The sequence below is a fragment of the Macrobrachium nipponense genome, chromosome 22 (assembly GCF_015104395.2).
Source record: "Macrobrachium nipponense isolate FS-2020 chromosome 22, ASM1510439v2, whole genome shotgun sequence".
NCBI lineage: Eukaryota > Metazoa > Arthropoda > Malacostraca > Decapoda > Palaemonidae > Macrobrachium > Macrobrachium nipponense.
Window position 1 is genome coordinate 31,362,262 of NC_087213.1, and position 18,554 is coordinate 31,380,815.

Genomic DNA, 18,554 nt, shown 5'->3' on the forward strand with positions numbered 1-18,554 from the left:
TAAGTAAACCTAATCAAAATATTGCAGATTCATAATTTTATGCTAAGGAAAGTAAAGATACTTCACTGGCTGCTGAATTGCACAAGATACCTACATTGTGGAAAATTTATGTATATTTTTTTCTTTTAAATAGGGAAAAAGATAGGAGAACAGCAGTGATGAGCTAACATATGTAAGCGTACAGCGGAAATATTCTCTTTAACGACACGCCAGAGAACTTAACACGACAGTTACGTTTACTGAGGAAAACAGCCGTTAGCCAGTAAAGCGAGAAAAGGGGGGAATTGAAGAGGTGCCGTTACAACGGATTATCTTCATCTTGCGAAAGGAAATGAACGGAATTCGACTGAATCAAGTAAGACTTGTTCTCAGGTCATAATCATATATAGGAGAAAGTTGTTTTATGGCACAATGCCAGCGGGCCTTTTAGGACATTTTTCCACAACAAATAATCCTTACTTAAATTAATGGTTGTCACGTTTCCGTTTTGCTCTACAGATCATATATAAGTATACTGTAATGAGAAATGTTGCGTTTCCACCACCTTGCGTGGCCCAGTGAACGAAAATCATAGACCACTCTCCAGCGACTGGTGGATTAAGAGGCATTTTCAAAAGAACTTCGTATTTGCCACAATAATTTTACAACTGAATTTTGCTTTAGCATTGGCTTTTTTTTACATATCTAAAAATGGCAGCTCATTCAGTGCATTCAGTTTGATTTAACAAAAGGTTATGCTTGATTCGGGGAGCCACCTACCTAGTAACAGCATAAACTTAATTCTGAAATAGGCCTATCCCAGTTGCGTTGACTTCTCTCCACAGTGAACCTCGTTACGATATGGTAAAAGCAAAATTTAGATGGGCTTTACTGATTGTTGTTTATTAGTAATTTGCTGCTTCACGTGCTAACAACACCGACTAGTACATTATCCACTTTAATTTTGGATTTGGCGGCAAAGATGGTTACGTAAGGGGTTAGTTTATGCTGACCGAAAGGTTGACCACCCAGTGAGCCCATGTTGATCACACGTCAATCCTTCCGTGCGACGTCTCGTGCTGTTTATTCAGTCAAAGTGTATGATTTATTAATATAATTTGAGGGAAATTAACAATTCGGTAGATCTAAGCCGGTATTCCAATTCATCTTCTTTTCCTAATATAAGTACCTAGGTGTTAGGCTGCAATGCCCTAGCCTACCAATACTACCTAGTACAGTGACAGAATTCCGAGTCATTTTTTTAATCTTAGGCTAGCTAGTAGCTACTATAAGCTATTGTTGAAAACCTTCCCTTTCTATGTAGCCTAGATCAGCTAATTAGTTAGGGTAAAAAACCGCATGGTACAGGGCTGGACCATGTACGATCAATGTGTACAACCCCAAGATAAGTACATTATAACGCGGCCTGACACCGGAGTAGAGGTCTTTAGCTCCGTTTCTCACCAACAAGAAGTCGCGACTGATGCCCATCTGGTATGTCAGGATGTGTTATAATGTACTTATTTAGGGGCTGTACACGCTGATCGTACATGGTCCAGCCCTGTACCATGCGGTTTTTTACCCTAAATCTGTTTCACCAATGGATTTTGCAAAAGTCTGAAGTTTTCATTAGGTAGCATACATCGTTGTTTCCTATTACTAGGTAGCCAGTGGGATAGCTTTCCATGTGGTAGCCTAATGCTACTGTAATGTAGGCCTGTAACCAGGCTCAGCTGCCTTGCTTATTGCCAGGGTGGTATTTCTATATAAGCATTCTGCATGACTGCATTGTTCTTCCCCGCGAATATGAAAGCCACCAGGAATTTGGGCGTCAAATGTATTTCGCCGTGTTTAGTTCAAGCCCTTGGGGGTTATTTACAGTCGTCCGAATAAATATTACGTGTAATTCTTGTTCAGGAGGTAAAACTGCATAGAAAAACTGCAACTGCCATAGTCGTGGCCGCCACGGAATAGTAATATAGATCTACCGCCAGGGTAACACTGAAGACTACTACTGTGTCCTGGTTCATACCAGTCGCTGATTGGAATATTTGCTGCCTTCTGTGCTATTTCTACAGAAGCAATCCGCGGTGGCCTAGACTATGGCAATTGACGTTTTCCTATGTTATTTTACTTAATGAACAAGAATTTAAAGTAATATTTATTCGAACGACTGTAATTAACTCCCAGGGGCCAATACTAAACACAGCGAAATACATTGGACACCCCAATCCCTAGTGGATGTCGTATCCGCGGTTACTTTCCTTGTAGTTCGTGCAGAACTATTCATTAGAATTACCCTGCAAGATAGGTAACCGCGGATACAACATCCACTAGGGATTGGGGCGTCCAATGTATTTCGTCGTGTTTAGTACTGGCCCGGGGGGAGGGGGGGGTTAATTACAGTCGTCCGAATAAATATTACTTTAAGTTCTTGTTCAGTAGGTAAAACTGTATAGAAAAACCGCAACTGCCATAGTCTGGGCCACCGCGGATAGGTACCCTAGATCTACCCCTTTTGTTTATGTTTATGATATTTACTATATTTTGTTTGTTTTTATGGTCATCCCAAGGGGGTTGGTAATAGCTAAACACAACACCCATGTTGCTTGTAAACTGGTATTTATTAGAACCAGAGGGCCTTGGTAGTATACCTAGTAAGCAGTTTTACCATTACCAGCATCTAAACTTAATTTTGGTAGATCTATATTACTATTACGAGGTGGCCTCGACTATGGCAGTTGCAGTTTTTCTATGCAGTGTTACCTCCTGAACAAGAATTTTAAGTAATATTTATTCGGACGACTGTAATTAACTCCCAAGGGCTCGTACTAAACACAGCAAAATGCATTTGACGCCCAAATTCCTGGTGGCTTTCGTATTCGTGGGGACGAATGATGCAGTCATGCAGAATGCTTATATAGAAATACGTACCTTAATTTTTTCAGGGTGATTGTAGAATGATGGGAATAGATTCCACTGACAAAAACAAACTTAAGCTCTCCTAGAATGCCATGTCCTGACGTAATTAGATCTTACCTTCATAACCTCACTTATGGCCCGTGTCCTGACCTGGCCAGGGAGGGCTTGTCCCCCCCCCCCCCCCCACATACCCTACTAAGCAATACTAAACATCGGAGACAATGGACTAAGCTTCTGTTTATTTGGAGTCCTGTCATTCTGTAAACCTATCTATTTTACATGGCTAGGTCTATTTCATTAACTGCAACATACTTATTTACAGGCTTGGTCCGCCCTAGCCTGCCACCTCTGCCACAAATATACCTTGATCTAGAGTCCAGGCTAAACTAGTTACTCAGTTACTCTGTTGGTCTGTTCTTAAAATTCTATGTTTGTTCCGATACGTAATACAAACCATCGGTCCTTTAACAATAGAAGTAGCTAGCGGCAGCTGGAACGGTCGTAAGCTTCGAACAAGGGGAGAACGGTAGTTAACTGCTTGTCCGATCGTCGCGCGCCGCGCGACTGGGAGGGTAGGAAACAAATCACTTTTGCTTTCGGGCCGTGTGTGGGAAGGACGTGTTCGCCATCGCTCTGCCCGCTTGTCGTTTGCTTCAAATTCTTGAGTATTTGGTTTCTATTTCTGTGTATCAGGAGTGATAGTAAGTACTTTTTTCTCTATTTCAATTGATTACAATGAGTGAATCAGAGGAAATTGAAATTTCACCGCGCCCTACCTAGTCCGCCCGTAGAGTGTGTCCCGGGCTGGAGGGACGTAAATGTGGGGGGTTCAGTCCTTTGTGGAGGTGGACCCCCACGAGGTTTGTACTCGTTGTCGAGGGCGAGAGTGCTCTCGTAACGAGCCATGTATGGTTTGTATGAATTGGTCCGAGGCGCAGTGGGTGCTGTACGAGGGCAGGAAGAGACTTAGGCCGGCCAAGAAGTCATCGGAAAGTCCAGTGACTCCTTTGTGACGGACACTTCGTCCTCTTTCCTGCCTCCCGGCCAGACCCCCACGGTTTGCGCCTTCCCCTGCGGGGGGGGTAGCGGAGTCCTTTTCCTCCTCGATCCGTCGAGTGTGGAGGAGGGCGCCCGCTACCCGGACGTACAGTTGTATTCGGGGTCTTCTGTCCGCTCTGGGGGGGGGGAATTTCGCCCCCAGGCGCGGGGAAGCCCCTTCCTATTAACCCGACTCTCGCTTCCGCAGGTGTGCCAGCAGCGAAGGACGACTTGGGACAGGTGTGGGAGTCGCTGGGACTGCAGGGAGTGCCCAGCATCCAAGGGTTGATACAGCGGTTGGGCGGGGTCGGCCGTGGTCACTCATGGTGCGGTGACCACCACGACGACCACATTAACTACCCCTGCGTATGAGATGCCACCACATCTTGTATATAGCCGCACATAATGTCGGTGACACCCACGGTGGCAGTACAAAAACCTATTGCCGCCGTTCCAAAGAGGACGATGCCACCACCACCTGGATTTTTTCCTTTGCCGACCCCGGACTTCCGCTGCCCCAAGAGTACCCCCCTGGACCTGCCGCCAGTGCCACGGATGTCGGTGACTGTCGACAGGACGCCTGGCTCTCCCTTAGTACCTGCCGTGCCTGCCCGTACCTGTGGCCGCTCCAGCGACTCTTTCCATTTCAGGTACACATTCATTTTCAGATGTTCCTGCTGTTCCTGCTGTTCCCGGACCTGTTCCTGCCGTTCCGCTGCTGGTGTTGCTGTAAACAGTCTCAGGTCCCTTCCGGTACAGGTGCAGTCGGGCCCTGTTGCTTCGGCAACTGCCCCGGCTCCTCCTGGATGGAAGACCTGACGTCTGTCCTGCGGAGCTCTGGCGAAGAAGAAGAGGAAGAGGAAGAAGGTGTCGTCATCGTCTTCATCGTCTTCTTCGTCGTCTGCTGCCTCTCCTTCCCCTTCGACTTCTAAGGCCAAACAGCCGAAGAAGAAGAAGGTTGCCTCCTCCCCCCCTAAGAAGACTCCTTCGGGATCTTCTAATGGGCCCGGCTCGCTCAGGCGAGCTGGGGAGCTCTTCTGCTGGTCCTCCTGTTCCTTCGGGTGCGGGGCCCGTCGCTTCTTCTGCAAAGAAGAAGTCGACGGGGACCAGAGGCGCATCAGCTTCGGCTGGTGCGTCCTCACCTGGTACTAGTGGTTCTGCCGCTAAGCCAGGCCAGTTCCGTCTCGGCATGCTGTTCCTCGTTTCGCGAGAAGCACCGAGTGGACGCTCTTCTAAAGAGGACCGTCCAGCCAAAGTTTCGACGACCGAGCTCGCTCGCCGTCAAGACAGCGGCACGGAGCAGAAGACTGGCGAGAGTCGTGCACGACTCTCGCCAGCCACTGGACGCTCTCGCAGCGACCAGCCGGCTGCTCGGGCTGACGTGACTGGGTCACTGACCTGGCCACGGGTTGAGGCGAGGAAGGAGTCCCCACGGCCGCCGGTACCAGCCACGGCTAGTACCAGCGGTTTGACGCGCCGATAGAGGACGCTGGCCGGTCTCGACGCGAAAGGGAGCTAGCAGGTCACCCGTCCGCCGCTCCCGATGGGACCGGGCGGAGACGACCAGCGGCAGCTCGCCTGACGCTAGAGAGCGGTCTCGACGTTCTCAGCCGAGCCAATCGCCCCAGGCGAGCGGCGACGCTAGGCCTGCTGCTAGACCGTCACCGCGGGTTGACGATCGGCAGCAGCCCTTCTACGCACGTGGTCCTGCAGCGAGCGCGGGGGGAGCGTCAGGTCTGCCTCTCCTGTACCTTCAACCTCCTCGGGCTATACCGGGAGGAGCGAGGTACCAAGGAGCGATCACGAGAGGTGCGCCGCTCGGTGACCCAGCTATGACGCCGCACGCTCAGGCACGGTCTTAGGACCGACCAGGACGTACGCGCAAGTAGTTGGAGGCGACCGTCAGGGGTCTGTCGCTGTTCCTCCTTCTGAAGGAGGAGTATCGAGGGATATGCTCTTGTTGGAGGGACTGGACGGTCCTACTCCACAGGACGCTGTGACGCCCGAGTACAGACAGGAACTTCGCGGAAGTCATTAAGCTGATGCGTCTGCATAATGGCCTCGCGGAAGGATCGCCGCTACCACCATCAGACCCACGTCCCGGCTCGAGTCATTTTGGGGTCCCAAGAGGGAGCCCAAAATGATGATGGGGTTGCCACGATCAGAGCTTGCGGACTCAGGTCCTGGATCAGGTGGAGAATCTCGTCTCAGGACGGGAGGACTCGCTAAAATCCGGACGGTCCTCTAAGCTGTTCTCCTCCTCTACAGCGGCAGAGGCGTTTCTACGTGCCATCAGAAGACCCGATACTGCCGAAAACAGGTTAACCCGGAGTTAGCGAGGCTGACTCCAGGTGTGTCCCTGCAGCAGCTCCTGTCGGAGAACCTATGGTTCTCGCAGCAGGAGGCACTTGCCCTGGAAGCTACCGCTATGGCAGCATTCCAGGCAGTTTTCCTGGTTGGATTTGTGGTCCCTCACAATATCCAAGGTGGCGGCCGGCTCCGGGAGTTCTGCTCTCGAAGACAGACGCTTCCTTCAGGAGACTGTGCCAGTCTGGAGGAAGAGCAATCTCTTACCTCGCCCATCAGACTGCTAACCTGTGGGCCAACTTGGTTCTTCGGCGTAGGGACGCAGTCCTTACCCGAGTGACCAATGGGGGCTGGGCGTGAGGCGGGCACTCGCTAAGAAATGGACCTCTTAGCAGCTCCCCCGCTCTCTTTCCTGGAGCGATGGTGGCCCCTGCGGTGGAACGGCCGCGCACTGACGAGAGTGACCGCTTAGTCCACCAGGCAGTCTCGAAGGTTTCTGTGGCAACCTCGAGTAACTGCGGCCAAACCAAAGAGCTTGGCTAGCGCTTCCACGGCGGCGAAGACGGTTGCACCGTCCAAACCCCGTGTGAAGACTCCAGTTGTTTCGACTTCTGCGAGAGGAGGCCGCAATCAGCCCTCCTCCCAACCCTCCTTTCCCCGAGGAGGTGCTGGAAAGAAGTCGAAACGAGGAGGGAAACGCTAGGGACGGCGTTCCCCCTCACCTGCTGCCGGAAGTGGGGGGGTGCCTGGCGAGCCATTGGGCGACTTGGCAGCGCTACGGCGCCGAGAACTGGATAGTAGACGTCCTTCGGGAGGGATATCTACTACCCTTCGAAGTCTCTCGGCCCACCCCCCCTCATCTCCAAACCGGTCCATCTACAGACCTATGTCCGGGGATCAGCAAAGGACAACGCTCTTCGACAGGAGATCAAGACCATGCTGGCGAAACGAGCTGTAGACATCGTGGAGGACCAAGTCACCAGGCTTTTACAGCCGCCTCTTCCTAGTGGAGAAGGCATCGGGGGGCTGGCGCCCGGTGATAGACCTCTCTCCCCTGAACCGCTTCGTTCGCACGACGCGGTTTCACGATGGAGTCGGCACGCTCAGTGCTCGACTCGATCAGGGGAACGATTTCATGCTTTTCGGTGGACCTGAAGGACGCGTATTTTCAAATACCCATCCATCAGTCCTCCAGAAAACGTACCTCCGGCCTTCACTTCGACGGTGGGACGGTGTACCAATTCAGGGCACTTTGTTTCGGTCTCTCAACCGCCCCACAGGTGTTCACGCGAGTGTTCACTCTGGTGTCGGCTTGGGCCCATTCGAACGGGATACGTCTTCTGAGGTATCTCGCCGATTGGTCTGGTCGCCTGGCGAGCTCCCGCTCGCAGTTGCTACAGGACAGAGATCGACTCCTCAAGTTTTGTCGCGATCTGGGGATCGTGATAAACTAACGAGAAGTCCGATCTCGAACCCAAGCAGAAGATGAAGTACCTGGGTATGGCTGATAGATACGGTAGCAGGGCAAGTCTTTCCCGCAGACTTGCGTATCAGCAAATTCAGGGAGGCAGCCGGCCGGTTCCTGTCGCGGCAGGAACAGGCAGCACAGCAATGGCAAGTCGTGATCGGCCATCTGTCGTCACTCGAGAAGTTAGTCCCTCACGGGCGTCTTCACCTGCGGTCTCTCCAGTGGAGGCTAAGGGAGAGTTGGTCCCAGGCCAAGGATCCGCCTTACTTATTTCCCGTGGCTATCACGGACAAGGTGAGGCAGGACCTAGCCTGGTGGCTCGACGACCCGAACCTCTTAAGAGGAGTGCCCATACGCACTCCCCCCACCCCCCCCGGAGATGCTTCTGTTCTCAGACGCATCGACCGAGGGATGGGGCGCACACCTGGAGGAGTTTGCTGACTGCAGGTGTGTGGGACCATCACGAGAAGCACCTTCACATCAATGTCCTGGAACTCAAGGCGGCGTTCAACGCTCTCCGAAGAGTTTTCGGGGACCGCTTGGTGGGACACTCAGTGGTGTTGATGTGCGACAACACCACAGTAGTGGCATATGTCAACAAGCAGGGGGGCTAGTGTCTCTTCCGCTCCATCAGTTGACGGTGCAGGTGCACGAGTGGGCCACGGCTCACTCGATAGAGCTGTCAGCACGCTACATTCCAGGCAAGAAAGAATGTAGTAGCAGACAAGCTCAGCCGTCGGGATCAGGTGATAGGACCGAATGGTCTCTACACCAAGATGTGGCGGAAAGGCTCTTCAACCTGTGGGGGCGACCGGGTCGTAGACCTGTTCGCCACCCGGCACAACAGGAAGATAACAGGTGTTCTTCTCGGCCGTGCCGGACCCATGGGCAGCTGCAGAGGACGCTCTCCAACACCCCTGGGACAACCTCTTCGCTTACGCCTTTCCTCCCTTCTGTCTGATTCGGAAAGTGATCAGTCGAGCGCGCTGGTCACATCCCAATCTCAGAATGATCCTGGTGGCTCCCAAACGGCCGCAAGCCGTTTGGTATCCGGACCTGCTGGCTCTTCTTGCAGACCGACAGCACCGAGAGAGCTACCCAACTGGCACAACCTTCTAGCCCAGCCACACGTAGAACGGTACCACCGCGCAGTCCAGTCCCTTCAACTTCACGGCTGGCTGTTATCCACCATCTCTTGCGAACGAGAGGCTTTTCTCGTAGCGCAGCAACAGAGATGGCTGGACACGTCAGACAGTCCTCTGCAGCTGTATACCAGGGGAAGTGGGCCGTCTTCTGTGGTTGGTGTCGTAGACAGGGTTTGTCTCCTCAGAGCCACTCTTCAGCAGGTAGCGGATTTCCTCGTGTTTCGTTCGCCGAGAGAAGCTCCTCCTCAGTACCCACAGTCAAGGGATATAGAGCCGCTCTGGCTCTCGTCCTAAAACTGAGGGGACTGGACATCACGAATTCGTTCGAGATATCCTTGCTAATGAGGAGCTTCGAAAGGTCTTGCCCACCCAGGGAACTCAGGCCCCCTGCGTGGGACGTGACTCTCGTCCTTAGGAGTCTGACTCGAACACCGTTCGAGCCACTCCGAGAGTCGTCAGACAGGGATCTGACCCTCAGACCCTCTTCTTGCTGGCCCTGGCATCGGCGAAGAGAGTAGGGGAACTACATGGCCATTTCTTATGATGTGAAAACATACCAGAGGCTGGGGATCTGTGACGCTCGATTTCGTCCCGAACTTCGTAGCTAAGACTCAGAATCCGTCGATCCCTGACGACAGGTTCGAGTCTTTCACGATCCCCTCCCTGCTGGACTTTACAGATAACGATGCGGATGAGATGCTGCTTTGTCCTGTGAGGGCGCTACGGCGCTATCTGAAGAGAACTCGACATCTCAGGCCTGAGTGTCGACGCCTCTTCGTTAGCACTGGGGTCACCAAGAAACGAAGTCTCCAAGAAACCCACTTTGTTTCTTTCTGGCTACGTGAGGTGATCAGGAGAGCGTACGAAGCTGATGGTAGCGACGACATCCGTACGCTCCGTCCGAGAGCCCACGAAGTCAGAGGTATCAAAAAAAAAAGGACCCTCCTTAGCGTTCCGTAAGAACTTCTCCGTGGCGCAGGTCCTGAAGGCAGGTGTCTGGGCCAACCAGACCACCTTCACGTCCTTCTACCTTCGGGATATTGCCCACAAGTCCTTGGATACCTTTTCCTTGGGACCTGTGGTGGCTGCTCAACACGTTGTGTAAGCTTACCCCAGCACCCCGCCAGCAGGCAGAACAGCATCGATTCCTGGTATGACTGGGAGAATGAATGCGTGAATGAGAGAGTGACTGGCTTCTCTCACCATCTTTTTCTACCTCTACCTGTGGGCAGAGGGATACGGTCGTTACCTTGCTGGAAAGGAGTCCGATGCAGGTAAGCTATTCAACAGAGCTCCATCCTATCTCTTTAACTAGAGATAGGAGTAAATATCCACCACTTTCTCCAACAAGGGGGAGAAAGTGGATGCCAACATGAGACAAACCCATTACTTTACATTTGCTCATGTAAGGAAAAAGTCTTACAATGCTGGTACGAAGAGATACGCTTGCCTCTCTCTTAGTACTCGGCCCAGAGGTCTGACCATTGATCCTGCGGTGCACACACCCCGATCAATCGGACAGAGCTTGGATCCTCCCCCCTCGCTCTTACGACCAGGGAGGCATTCCAGGGATGGACGAACACCAGTCTGTTCATCAAAAGACTCAGATTCCACCCACCAAGAAGTGAGTCTTCCTATTGTTAAAGGACCGATGGTTTGTATTACGTATCGGAACAAATGACAATTTGTCGAAAATTGCATTTTTCCTAACTATACAAACCTGAGGTGGTCCTTTAACATAAAGTCCCTCCTCATGCCACCCCTCACTCTGCGTATTTTGCATGGGCCAAAAGCAAAAGTGATTTGTTTACCTCCCAGGTCGCGCGGCGCGCGACGATCGTACAAGCAGTTAACTGACCGTTTATCCCCTTGTTCGAAGCTTACGATCGTTAAAATTCCAGCTGCCGCTAGCTACTTCCTATTGTTAAAGGACCTCAGGTTTGTATAGTTAGGAAAAATGCAATTTTCGACAATTGTCATTTTACCCCTAGGCTATATTGTTGGGTCAAGTCACTCATTTTAAGTCAAAAAGGCATGAAGTATGGGTAAGCCATTTGAAAAATATATAATTCATGTGATTCATCTGCTACTTGAAAACCTGAGAGCAGTAGGCATCAAAGATGTATACAAATGGTATAAAAACTAATTAGAAAACAAGAAGCTTACAGTGGTTATATCAAATGTGAAATCAGAAAGGAGAGATCTAACGAAAGTAGTGTTGCAAGGCAGTGTTCTTGGTCCACTTCTATTTAGCATTTACACAATTGAGAATTCTAAATAAGCACAAGGTAAAGTATAAACTGTATGCCGATGATACTCGGTTCTCTTTTCCTGTTGAAACCGTAGAAGACGTCATTAGTAAAATTGATGCAATAATGAAAAATAAAAAAAAATGGATGTTGATAAAGTTGAAACTTAATGAAGACAAAACTGAGTGTATTTTATTTGGATCTGACATTCCACTATGAAAATATTAACACTAAAAGAATAAGTATAAATATTGTAGCAACAGTGACGAACTTGGGAGTATTTATTTATAAATTATTGTCAATGAAGAACCATATACTATTGCATATTGTAAAAAACCTGTATCACATTAGAAACATTGCATTTATTAGAAAATACCTAAAAGAAGATACTCTGAAAGCAGCAATTTGCAACCAAGTACTTTTGAGCCTTGACTCATCTTCTTTCCCAGCATTATCCTTACATTAAGGGGTCAGTTGCCTGATGCGCCTTTGTCACTGCCTTCTACAAAGGCATCATCCTCCACCAAACCTCTTCTCTTCATATCTTTCTTAACCTTATCTCGCCATCTAATACTCTGTCTCCCTCTCGATTTTCTTCCTCAAACAGGTTCCTCATAAGCACTTCTCACTCCCTCCTCGTCATCCATCCTCAACACATGCCCATACCATCTTAATCATGACTCTCTTATCAACTCTATAACCTTTACTGAGCCTGCCCGTCTTCTTATTTCGTCATTTTCCAATCTCAAGCAGCGATATTCCCATAATCCACTGCAGCATTCTCATCTCTGTTCTCTCAAGCTGTACTTCCTCTTTTCTTCTTAGAGTCCATGTTTCCTATCCATACATTAACACTGGTTTTATCACTGTGATATATATCTTGACTTTTAGCATGATTGGCATTTTCTTATCGCATATTACTCCAGCTACCTCTCTCAACTTCCCCTACACAGCTTTTATCCTACGGTCAACTTCAGTCTGACATCCTCCCTCTTGGCTTAAAGTAGATCCTAAGTATTTAAACTTTTCTGGTGTTTTATAATTGAGCCTCTTCTTTCTTGTATTACTATTGTGTCTCTATCTTCCCTACTGCTTAACAAAACCTGTTTTATTCACATTCACCTTTAAGCCATGCCTCTCTAAAGACTCCTGCCATTCTCCAACCCTTCTCTGTAGGTCCTCCTCATTTTCAGCAGTATTCACCAGATCATCTGTGTACAAAAACTCCCACAGCTCTTCATTCCTGAGCTCTTCACTCCACACACACATGATCAGCATAAATAAAAATGGGCTTAATGTTGACCCGTGGTGTACTCCAACACTAACTTCAAAGTTTTCTGCTCCCCCAACTGCTGTAATTACTTTTGTGCTTTTTCTTTGATATATCATCTTGGCCAGCCTAACCAACTTTTCTGGGACTTTCCTCTTCCTCAACCACAAAATATCACTTCTCTTAAGTTAAGTATATCTTAGTTTTACCAGACCAACTGAGCTGATTAACAGACTCTCCTAGGGCTGGCCCGAAGGATTAGATATTTTTACGTGGCTAGGAACCAATTGGTTACCTAGCAACGGGACCTACAGCTTATTGTGGGATCCGAACCACACTATATCGAGAAATGAACTTCTATCACCAGAAATAAATTTCTCTGATTCCGCGTTGACCGAGCCGGGAATCGAACCTGGGACCACCGGATTGGCAGCCCAGCTCGAAAACCACTCGTCCAGCGTGGAACTATCACTTCTCTTGGTATTCTATCTTATGCTTTCTCTAGGTCTATAAATGCACAATAGAGCTCCTGGTTTCTCTCCAGGCTCTTTTCATGCTTCTGTCATACTATGATGGCATCCACTGTTCCTTTTCCTCTAATGAATCCATACTGCTGTTTTCCAATCTTTACAATCTCAATCTCTAATCCAGTGTTCTCTTGAAAACTGTCAATCCAGGCTCAGTTAGTCTAATTCCCATATAGTTACTACAATCCACGACATTTCCCTTCTGCTTATATATACCATTAGACTCTCCTCTCAGTCCCTTGACTTTTCTTCCTCTTCCAATATAGCTTTTAATAAATCCAGCATCCATTTCTCCCACTCTGTACCGAGTAATTTGCTAATTTCAATTTGGAACTGATGGGCCTGGTGCTTTACCACACTTCCTCAAGTTTGAAATCATATAAATATGCTTTTCTCCTTCTCATGTCCCTAGTCTTTCATTCAACTGCTCTGCTGCCCTTCTAATAGTCATACCTGCCCTCCCTCCTTGCATCTCATTCCTCTTCTCTGTTCCATTGCTCTGCACTGTGTGCATGCCTTACTTAATGTTATATACTACAGTCTCCCCAACTACCTACCAAGAAAATTGGAAGGCGTATAAAATAGAGCCGCCAGATTATTAATTGGACTACGTTCCTGTGATAGAATAAACCCAGCACTAATTGAGCTATATTGGCTCCCAGTAAAAGCAAGAACAGAATATAAAATACTTCTTACAGTTGTTAAAGCTCTTAAATATGGTGAACCAACATACTTGAGACACTGCTTAGGCTGCATTAGACTTGAAATGAATATTGTAATCAGACATGCAAGTGAAGCATATAGGCTATTGAACCTAGAACAAATTGTGAGTCAGGCAAGAGAGCTTTTGTATATTGTGCATCAAGACTATACAACAAAATACTATCTGAAGTGAAGATCATACAAGAAAAAAGCAAATTTCAAAAAGAACTAAAGACATTTATTCTGCAGGAGCTATGAAACTGACAAGAAAATACTACAAGACAATCATAAAATATAAGAAGCACCTTATTTAGAGATGGAATCCTCCCTGTGAAGGGCTGTACATAAAACCAAACAAAGTGAAACACTAAATGTTTGTACCATAGCCTTCCCCACCATACCTACAATAGGGTGCCCAGCCATTATTAGATCTTGTCCAATCCCTCACCCCCTAACCCAGCCTGACCTTGAGTATCATAGACTAGATTAGGCCTAAAAAGTATAGGGATTTATCCTAACCTAACATGAAAGCATATAGGATGCAGAGTTCTATCTAACTTGGGATCTTGGACCCTGACTGTATCAGACAGACATCTTTATTATCTTCATCTATTAATTTATAATACAAAATGCTACAATTAACATCATTTGTTCATTTACGCAGTTTCATTACCGCTTATTGGAAAATTATTTTGTCATCCATTTAGCCAAAGAGATATACATTTACTACACCTAACTTAAAAGTATTATTTTGATTCCTTTAGTATAATTTTCATTTGAGAAATGCCCATGAAGTGTCATGAACTCTGCAACAAAACCTGTATTTATTCCTACACAATATACAAACCCTTGGTCCTTTACTATAAGAATTACTTGTGTTGTAGCTGGAATACAGCTGTTAAATTCTTGAACAAAGTAGTTAGGCAGTAACTACTGCCCAGTAGGCACGCGGACGTAAACACTCCAATTTACTTGCGGACGTCTTCAAGTAAAGACTTATATTTGTGAGATCTTGCTGACTGGTCATTGATCACGAGTTTCCCGGTGGGATCTTTCTTTTATTGTTTTGAATATACTGTGTGTGATATTAATAATTAACTGGCATTAATAACTGATATACAAATCCACTTTTTGTGGTAAGCCTCGCTAGCTGCTTTTCTCCTTTGTGTTAAGGGTTGGCAGCAAGGGTGTATCTAGTGCACCCTTATCACTTATTCTCGCTGTCGCCACCAACAGGTTGGCGACAGGACGTGGCTCATTCTTTTTGACAACGCTGCTGTAGGGAGGAATGAGAGCATCCGATCTTTCTTCCTTAGTCCTTTGGGTGACACCGGGAGGGTCGAGTTGAATGGGAGGGGGTGTCTTAGGGTCCCACCAGACATATGCCCATGTCATTGGGGAAGGATCATCTGTCAGTGATGGCGAGACTTCTCTCTGTCTCGACACCTGGTGTTCCGATTCTTAGGATTCAAACACCTGGAGACTATGTTCTCCCTGGCTCTTTCTGTCCTTTGGATAGATTCCAATTCAAAGCCTCCTGTGGGGTCTTGCATTTTGCAAGCCTTGAGTGCATATTCTGTTGAATTGCACACTTAACCCAGTCTTAAATGCTTGCACATAGGACCGGTTTTATGCCTGTCCCTCCTCGATTTCTATAGAAGTCGAAGAGGGACCCCTCCCCGATGATCGTTTGATGAAATTCGGGGGTCTTGCTGAATGCTTGAATTCATGGGGACTTCTGGCGTTGTCAGAGTGCTTTGGTTTTCTATGATTTCCAAACACTTGGGCAAGACAGACATTCCCGATATCTGTAATACAGACATTACTTGTTCTTACAAGGACAGGAGTCTTGCTGAGCGTCTGGATCCCTTGGTTTTGCTGGTGCTTGGCGAGTGCTTGGCTTCATCATGTTGCCGAACACCAGGGTGAGCACCGGGGCGAGGCAAGGCTCACCCGATTACAGTGGTCCCGCCGTATTCACAGGAGATGCGTACCAGACCCCCCCCCCTGAGTAGTTAGAACCCGCGAATGTTTGAAACCCCTATAAAAATGCTAAAAAACAGCCTATTTTGTACATGAACTTCCCTGCCAGATATATACTTAGCTATAGTCTCCGACGTTCCGACAGAATTTCAAATCTCGCGGCACACGCGACAGGTAGGTCAGGTGGTCTACCTTACCCGCCGCTGGGTGGCGGGCGTATGAACCAATCTATCTCTCCAGCCAGATTTTTTTTTCTGTCGCTGAAGCGATAACAACTGTTGTCGGTTCATTCCGATATATTCTTCATTTCTCGCTTGCCTAGAGATTGATTTGGACATTTTGGTGACGTATTCGCTCTATGTTTGGCTTGGCATACGCTGATTGTGGACCGTTATTGACTTTGCCGCTGGATTTTTCCTGTAGAATGTCTGATTTTGATTCTGTTTCCAAAACTCCGGTTTTGTTTAGAGTATGTTTGACCGATGGATGTAAGTGAGGTTTACCGAAAGCTGCGGTTGACCCTCACACTTTCTGTGTTAAATGTAGGGGAATGAATGTTTCGTTTAGTAACCCGTGTCAAGAGTGTGGGTTTTGAACGAAGATGAATATAAGGCTCTTTCTTCTTATATTAGGAAACTTGAAAGGGATAGGGTACGTAAAGCTTCTTCAAGGAGTTCAAGCAGGTCGAGAATGAGTGAGAATGAAACTAACATTAATGTAGTTTTAGAACCTTCCTCCCAGGTCTCAGCTCCTGCTACCGCACCGAAGCCGTAGATTCGTCTTCGGAGGCGGCGGCCTCAAAAGCTTCCTTGTGTTCTAAGGAAGACAAGAATCTTCGTACTGATCAAGGTAAGAGTGTCAGTGATGATAAGTGCAGTGTACCCAGTGATGTGGAGGTGCGTCTGACCGGCTCCTTAGTGCCTCCAGGCCTAGACCTCTTCAGACTCCCAGTTCCAGTGGAGGAGGAAAGTCGAAAGCCGCAGGAGGGCTAGGGAGAGCCCCCACGGTCAGGCGTCCCCTCGGCAGATCCTGAAGTTCGCTCCCAGGCTGCCTTGGATCGTAAGAAGAAGAATATTCTTCGCCAGTGTTTTTCGTCATTCCTCTTCTTCCTTCGCCGAAGCGTGGTTGGAGCTCTAAGGAGGCGTCACGCCCGTTGAAGAGGGCTGCGGAGGGCTCCCTTCAGTACGGTTTAGCGTCCCAACCCAGAAGACTTTTCTGATGTAGCTTCCTTGCAAGCAAAGAAGCCTAGGAAATCCGGTGATCGCCCTCCTTCTCCGCGCCTCGCGCTGAGCTTGCTTCGGAAGAAGATCCTGGGGACTCTCCTTCTCGAGTGCTAGCGGCCCCCCCTACAAGCTCAGATCACAGCCTTGGTTCGGACTCCTTGGCATCGAGATCGGTAGTAAGGAAGGATTTGTCTCTCCCGATCAAGAGATCGGAGAGCGCGTTTCGTCGGAAGAGCGCTCTCCTTGTAATCGGCGTTCTCCTTCTTTTGAGGATTCTTCTACACATCGTAACATTTCACGAGAGGAACACCACTCCCGCTCGGAGTGTCGGAAGACGCCATTCGACGGATAGGCGCTCCTTGGACTATGAAGATATTTCCCCTCAAATCGGATTCCTGCCTCGGGTAGACGCTCAGCCCCTTCTGTTTCTCCTTCTTCTAGAGTTCGTGCAAGAAGAGAGAGTCGCTCAGGTCATAGAAGACTTAGTTCGTCGTCCCCCCCCCCCCCTCTCCGTCTCATCTTTCTTCTCCTCGTCTTCTCAGAGAACCTAGGGAATGCCCTTCTGAAAGTAGGCGCACTTCTTCCTTCCGACTACTGTAGTCGGGCGTCGGATAACGTGACTGGTAGGCGCTCATAGCGATGGAGTTCGCTCCTACCCTGTAAGACATCAAGAGTCTAGTAGGAGCCCTGCTCCTGGTAAGCGTCATTCTTTTAGTAGCTGTTCTCCTGGAGAAAGACACCTTGATCCTCGTTTGCTTCGTTCTCCTAGTAGGCGCTCTTCGTTTCTCGAGACTTCCCTACTCCTGATCGGTCTCCTCTTGCTAGAAGTCAGAACGCCTCAAGCGCCCTGATTCTGTTAGGCGCTCGGAGCCTTACAGACGTTCTCGTCCTCCCCTTGGTAAGGACCAAGATCTCGCCGAACGCCCTGTTTCCGTTTAAGCGCTCGGAGCGTAGCAGCCGCTCTCCGCTTCGTAGGCATCAAGAGCCTCTCAAGCGCCCTGCTCCTGAAAGGCGCCCTATTTTTAGCAACGTTTCGCCGCTTGGTAGGCGCCAGGATTCCACTAAGCGCCCTGTGACAGATAGGCGCTCGGCGCCTAGTAATGGCCGCTCTCCTCAACGATCGGCGCCAGGATCTTAGCAGGCGCTCTCCCTCTCGTAGTTTACCCTAGGGATAGACGTGGTCTTTCTAGAGAAAGGAGTCCTTCCTCTTTTGCTGTTAAGAGTTTTTGTCTGCATTTAGGAAGGAAATGCGAGTTTAGACAAGAATTTCGGATAAGCGTCCTTCTTTTACAACTCGTCGTTATCCTGTACGTCTCTACTTTGGAATCTTTTCTCCCTCATTCAAGACGGTTTGTCTCCTTCATCGCACTGTACCCCAGCTAGGAAATCATCTAAGGATTCTCATAAGGATCCTCATCCCCGTTCTCCTCCTCAAGAAGACCAGGAAGCTCTGAAGAAGAAACTAATACATCGGCAACAGTTTCTTCGTACAAGAAGCTCACAGAGCTTCTCCTTCAGGAGTTCGGGAGTCTTTGAGCCCTACTGCTCCCTCCTTCTCCACACTCGTTGTTCTACACAGCGAAAGCAACGAAAGGATCTTCGTGTGTGAGAATGAAACCGATCTTTCTATGAAGAAAGCGCTCAAGAGTTCGGTTCATGGATGCGTACTAAAGAAGAAGCGGGGGGAGGGGAAAACAATGTTTGCCTTCCCTCCGTCGAAGCTTTCAGGACGGACAGGATT

General features: G+C 48.6%; 1 protein-coding gene across 1 annotated transcript in view; it reads left to right on the forward strand.

Moving 5' to 3' along the window:
* The first annotated feature begins 224 nt into the window (after window positions 1-224).
* LOC135198582 (leucine-rich repeat and WD repeat-containing protein 1-like) overlaps window positions 225-18,554 on the forward strand; it is a 178,260-nt gene continuing 159,930 nt past the window's right edge. The window contains exon 1 of the mRNA XM_064226299.1: window positions 225-355. Coding sequence (XP_064082369.1) covers window positions 332-355 — 24 coding nt within the window. The 5' untranslated portion in view covers window positions 225-331. The remainder of the gene's footprint in view (window positions 356-18,554) is intronic.